Here is a 6,130-nt window from a genome sequence, read left to right as displayed (position 1 = left end):
CTAGTACAATTATTACTACATACATGCACTGAATTTTCAGTAACAAAATGAGGATCATGGAGGTGGATATAAACAGGATCAGGGCAATTCAAACCTTTCAAAACAGATCTTAAATGATTTTTAAATTCCCTTGGACAATCCCATGCTAGTGTACCAGCATAACACAGTTTGTTACTTTTTGGGTAAAAAACTGCTAGTGCATAATGATTGGCAACAACATGTCCATAAGAATTTAGAAATACGAAATCGTTTTGGGTGCCAACATGCAGGAAAAAAATTAGTTTATCACAACTTATGAGTGGATTAGGACCGAATCTTTTATATAAATTTGAAACATATTTCTTAGCATCAAATGTAAGTGGCATCATAAATGCATGAATATTACAGTACTGTTCATTTATCATAGATGCAAAAGCATTTAACACAGATCCTTCAAACCATTTTTGATTAGTCATCGTCTGAAGTTCTGATACAGATACGCTATTATTATTACCAACTGGAAATTGTTGAGAGGGTTTTAAGGAAAAGAGCATATTTGAAAATGCTTGAATCTGTTCCCAATCGACTGAATCAGTGGGGCTTAAAGGCTTACTATTTACCCAAAGATTCATGGCAAAAAGATCTTGTTGTTTGGTTTTAGCATAATGTAAGAAAAGAAACCTATTAATCTGATCAATAGAATAGCAGCCTGTATCGAGTCTCACATGGATATTAATGGAAGGGTCACGGACAATCCTTGACTGCATCTGTGCTTTTATGTCCTCCAACTGATTTTTGTGGGGCATAGTGGGGGCATCATCAGCCAAATGACATGAATTAGACATGTCACAAATTCTGAATGACGTGACCTTTGATGGCATAACAGGTGGAATTTTCAAAAACTGATAGTCATTGAGGCACATTTCTGTTGGATTGTAACTAAAATTTCTTCTACATACATGTTCATCATCAGAATCATTCTCATCACTATCATCAATTATGATTGGTTCGATACCTCCACCACCTGTGATACTTAGCTGTTTTTTGTTTTCCATCCAGCTATCTTCCTGCATCTTTAATCTTTCTATCCTTTCTTTCGAACTATCTTCCTGCATCTTTTCTGCTTCCTCTATCGTTCCTTCCGAGAAATTGTCACAAGCCGCGTCCTTTCCTTCTTCCTCCATTGTCCGCCTGAAATACACATTATCAACTCACTTTTTTTAGACATATCAATAGATAGAGTATGAAATTACCCATATAGGCCTAACATAAAACATGGGTATCTCTGAGTCATTTGCATTAAGTCATTTAGATTTGTAGGTACTAAATTAATTGAATTATGTTGTACTTACATTTCAGTATGGTTTAAACTAACATGGTCTAGAAGATCTTTCCAATTGGTGAATTCAACTCCGCAAAAACATGTCGAGTCAGCAGGATCCGTCTGTGGATGAATAACCTAATGTGGGAGAGCACATTAATCTGTTTTTGCTTCAACATCTAAGCAAAAATAACAAAAATGAACCCGCGTCTCGCAGAAAGGGCATCAAACTTACATGTTCCACTGACTTCCTTTTTCTGTTAAATCTTTTAGTATTGTGACAACTTCTATTGTAGCATCCCTGAATATGAAAACAAAGCTTTACAGCATAAATCATACCAATACCAATGAATTTCTATAATTTCATTTCGAGAAACATATTACTCACGTTCTTAGTCTGATAAAAAGGAGTAAATAATTTAGGCTTTAAACAAATAGCAACACCAGCCACATCAATTTTAGTCATGTACTGGAAAAAAAAGACAGATTTGTGCATGCACAGCCTTTAGGTAATTGTGAAATAAAAGTGACCAAACTAATATTAAATCATAAGTTCTTGAGATGATATGTACCTGGTCGAATGTGAAAAAGGCTCTTTGATCTACACAACAGAATTGTTTCCTTGTATGATGCGCAACGTCAAAACTGCTATACTGGATTGAAGGATACAAAAAACTGTTAAAATATATCTAACTTTATAAAGATAAATCACGTACAAATCACTTAGGAAAACAACTTTACCACTATTGTTGAATCATCCCATGCTCTTGCTTGATCATCCTTCAATTTGTTTTTTGCTATCAGCTATCAATATGATTCATTAATTCAATGCAAGGATTTTGAATAAAGTGGTTTCGTATTCAAGTTATAAAAACTAATTGCAAATCATTCATTTTCTAGGGTATCAATGCTAAATGATTACCTTTCGTCGATGGACTGCTCTACTTCTTTGCATCTTTTCAATCTCATATGGAAAGTATTGAGGGCACCTGATTAAGAATCATTCATTATTTCCAGTACAATCATAAAATTTATGTAGTTTGCATACCTGGTAATTGGATAAAATAATGCAATTCTACGTACATTTCATCTTCATTTTTCAATAGCAGTAGTTCCATTATCCTGTTATTTATGAACTGATTTCCCTTACGGCTGGGGTGTAATAAGTCAGTCCTAGATCACAAAATTTAGAAAAAAACAAGTTAGTTTAAATCGCGAAAAAATGCACATAACCTACTGGGCTTATTAAAATTAAACGATTACTTATGGTGAAAGGAGATCTCTTGAGAAGTGAAAATCAACGAACTTTACACCAAGTGTAAAGCATTCGCGGTGCAGCATTTCATTGTAATGAAATATCTTTGTGTCAGCATCGAAACTTTAAAAAAGAAAGAAATTTAAAAATCATTACATCGATCATAAATATAGTACTTCAAGAAAAATCTATTCTTGATACTTACTCATCACATCGAGGAAAAAGAGCTGGTACAATGATGGTCCCAGTACATTTATAGAGCAACAATCGAATTAATTCAACGTGTCTTCGCAGAACAATCTCAAGCGGGACATCACGCGTCATATTATTTGTTCCAACATGGACGATTAGTTGTTCCACATTCAGCATCTTCACCTTTTTCAATTCTGTAATATACAACTAATCAGTTACCCAATGAAAATGAACAATATAAATCAGTACTGAACCGAGAAATTACCTTCCATCAATGTTTCAATGGTTCCTCCGGGGCACACGATCCTTGTCCATTCAAATAAGCCTACACCATCTAGCCCAGCATACTTTAAAATGCTGTCTGCTACGAGAACAATACGCTACAAAAAAGATTATTTGTCAGTCTCAGGCCAATATCACAGGGAGGTGTGAGAGAGCACACTGGTTACTGTAAGACCCTACTATATGCAAAAGAAGTGACACATATATGTATATCAATGTGATAGATTGATTGTGCATAATAGTAGCTAGTGCCCAAAAATAGAACACAGTGTTATTGAAGTGAAAATTTCTAAAATCCTCTGAAGCGGTGCTTATTTGGTAGCTACATGGGTATTCTAATTGAATAAGCATAAAGATAAGCGTGCACACACAGTAGCCTATGCATAAACAAGGGCCAGTTTCACCTTCACCTAAAAGTCCTGCAGTGTGAAGACCAACTTGTTCACCTAAACCACCTCTACCAGGCTGTGGAAGGCCTAACATCAGGCACTAAATTAAAAGATTCCTCTAAATCAAATTATCTATAAACATCCTCTTAATTGCAGGCAGACTGATTCAGGGAGGGGTGCAGCCAAAAATAGGGCATACGTATCAGTATCATATATAATTAAAAATCAAAAGGGCACCAGATCATCAGAAAACATAATACCTATATTTTGGAAGTAGGCCTACAGAGAACATGTTTTGGAATATAAGCTTTTTAAAAATACTTGTTGATATTTTTAATTTTTCCTTTAAATTTCAGTGCAACTTAAAAGTTTTAAGGGGTGTACACCCCTGTATACTCTCCTGATCTGCCCCTGAATTGCCACTTAACAAAATTTCTCAGCTTAATTGTTGGCTAACTAGCTCAGTGAAACTGGGACCAGACCTAATGCATACACCCTCAGTGGCCAGGGCCAGGATTAAACAGTTAGGCTACGTATATAAATAAAGGAATGAAAAGTACTTATCCTGAAATTGGTTAGGCTATCTATCTGCAACAAGAAATACATTTTCATTGACTCTGAATACAGGGAACTACCATTCTTCTGTTTCGAGGCCTTAAAATTTATTGTTTATTTTTTGTTGCTGGATTTGGAATGGTTGTTGGAATATTTAAGGCCTAGTAGGTGGTGACTGTGTACGGGCAACATAGGCCTATACCCAGTGGCATGGCAATGGCATGCCACTGGGTACCCACTACTGCACTATAGTATACTGCCTACGGCTACTGCGACTGGTGGTTCGGTTGGCAGAAATTACTTGTTAACATGGGGGGGGAGGGGGGAAGTATGCGTGGATGAAGACAAATTAATTTAGTCGAGTAAGTAGCAAGTAAAGTAGTGGCAGTACAGTAGGCCTAGCGACAATGTGAGTGTGGTGGTAACGTGGCCGTGGCGGCAATAACAAGACTCCAAAACTGGCAAAAGCCAAAATTAAAAAGCCCTGCCGCCGCGCGGTCGCGACACCTCGCCTGCACCACCGTGTACGATGCTCGCGGCGTTCACCAGTGTTACCCAGTGAGATTTTTATAATCTTGCAATCTACCTCTTTTTTCAAACCAATATTCCCACCAACTGGTCCGGAGACAAGCTTAACACGTTCGGAAAACATGATTCACAATCTTTTAATCAACAGCCAGCAAGAATACACTTGACAGCAAATTCAAATTCAGCGGTTAACCGTTAAAAGTGAGTTGTTTAGCTGTGGGAGTAACAAAAAGGCGATCTTGATGATGTCACTAGCCATCGACCAAAACAGGCTTTCAACCTTTTGCGAAATAATATTCCGGAAATTGAAATAGGAGGATGTTGATTTCTGTTCGGTATTTCGATTACTTAGGTGTCTAGTTTATCACAAGCTATTGGGTTCGAATCCCACTATAACCATTTTACGCAGCATACGAAAAAAGTGCCATGGCGGATACAGGCGGCTTGAGTGTCTTACGTTGCATTCATTCTCCTATCACTGGGGGTTGCATTGCTCGTGCACTAAAAGCGTTTTATGACTGGGAACAATCAATTAATTTGTTTGCGCTCGGGAGGCAGTATTCTCAGTTCATCTACGCGCTTGTAGATTGATGTTTAACAGAAGCGCTCTGGTCACGCTACATTTACAGCTTCTCATCATTACACACCTGGAACCCTGTGGTTTCTATGGACTCAACCAGCGTAATCTTGGTTGGAGTTTTTTTTTTTTTGGGGGGGGGGGGAACACGTCACAGTTATTTGATGGGTGTTCATGTAGATGTGACAATTCAAATTTGGTACTTAATAACCCTGGCCAAAATATGAATAATTATTAGAATTAGGCATTGGATTAAGTATAACATATAAAATCATAACAAACTGAAATATAGCTGCAAAGCAGCGATAATGGGTTTTCTGCACAGTCTTAGAATCCTGTTCAACGGTGGATTTCAACAAAGCATTTGATAAGGCTCAACATCAGCCATTACTAAACAGGCTATTAGGAAACAGTATCAATGATAGGTCGCCCAAATTGCTCAGCAGTTATCTCTGAACGGAAACTTGTAACCGAAATCAACGGAACGCCTCATCTTGGAATGAGACGGTCTAACTAGTGGAGTCACGCAAGGTAGTATCCTAAGTCGTCTTCTGTTTAATCTCCTGACAAATGACATACACAGTAATCCAAAATATACCAGACCGAGTAAACTCCAAAACGACCTTAACACACTGTTCGACCAAAAAACTTAATGTTCCGACAAAACCACGGGCAACAAAACCAAAATTATGAATTGTCGCGGGTGACAAAACCAAAATATTGAATTGTCACGGGTGACAAAACAAAAATAATGAATTGTCGCGGGCGATAAAACCAAAATAATGAATTGTCGCGGCCGATAAAAACAAAATATTGAATTGTCCCGGGCGATAAAACCAAATTAATGAATTATCGCGGGCGATAAAACCAAAATATTGAATTGTCATGGGCGATAAAACCAAAATAATGAATTGTCGCGGGCGATAAAAACAAAATATTGAATTGTCCCGGGCGATAAAACCAAATTAATGAATTATCACGGGCGATAAAACCAAAATATTGAATTGTCGCGGGCGATAAAACCAAAATAATGAATTGTCGCGGGCGACAAA

General features: G+C 37.3%; 1 protein-coding gene across 1 annotated transcript; it reads right to left on the bottom strand.

Moving 5' to 3' along the window:
- Positions 1-364: 364 nt before the first annotated feature.
- LOC141906255 (uncharacterized) lies at positions 365-3,512 on the bottom strand. The gene is made up of 13 exons (XM_074795500.1): positions 3,434-3,512; positions 3,013-3,111; positions 2,761-2,941; positions 2,607-2,678; positions 2,384-2,473; positions 2,223-2,289; positions 2,042-2,104; positions 1,873-1,953; positions 1,689-1,769; positions 1,536-1,601; positions 1,332-1,438; positions 439-1,170; positions 365-389 (listed from the first exon to the last, which is right to left on the bottom strand). The coding sequence occupies exons 1-13, from the start codon at positions 3,510-3,512 to the stop codon at positions 365-367; spliced, it is 1,743 nt and encodes a 580-aa protein (XP_074651601.1).
- Positions 3,513-6,130: the final 2,618 nt, after the last annotated feature.

The sequence above is a fragment of the Tubulanus polymorphus genome, chromosome 5 (assembly GCF_964204645.1).
Source record: "Tubulanus polymorphus chromosome 5, tnTubPoly1.2, whole genome shotgun sequence".
NCBI lineage: Eukaryota > Metazoa > Nemertea > Palaeonemertea > Tubulaniformes > Tubulanidae > Tubulanus > Tubulanus polymorphus.
The sequence above is the reverse complement of the archived record's forward strand: the minus strand, read 5'-3'. Positions and strand labels throughout refer to the sequence as shown.

Bases quoted from the DNA above. Each gene is read 5' to 3' on its own strand.
- LOC141906255 (XM_074795500.1), bottom strand. From the start codon at position 3,512: ATGTTAGGCCTTCCACAGCCTGGTAGAGGTGGTTTAGGTGAACAAGTT. The intron at 1,954-2,041 runs GTAAAGTTGTTT...CCTTCAATCCAG, and splicing joins GGGATGATTCAACAATAGTG to TATAGCAGTTTTGACGTTGC. The intron at 1,602-1,688 runs GTGAGTAATATG...TTTCATATTCAG, and splicing joins CTTTTTATCAGACTAAGAAC to GGATGCTACAATAGAAGTTG.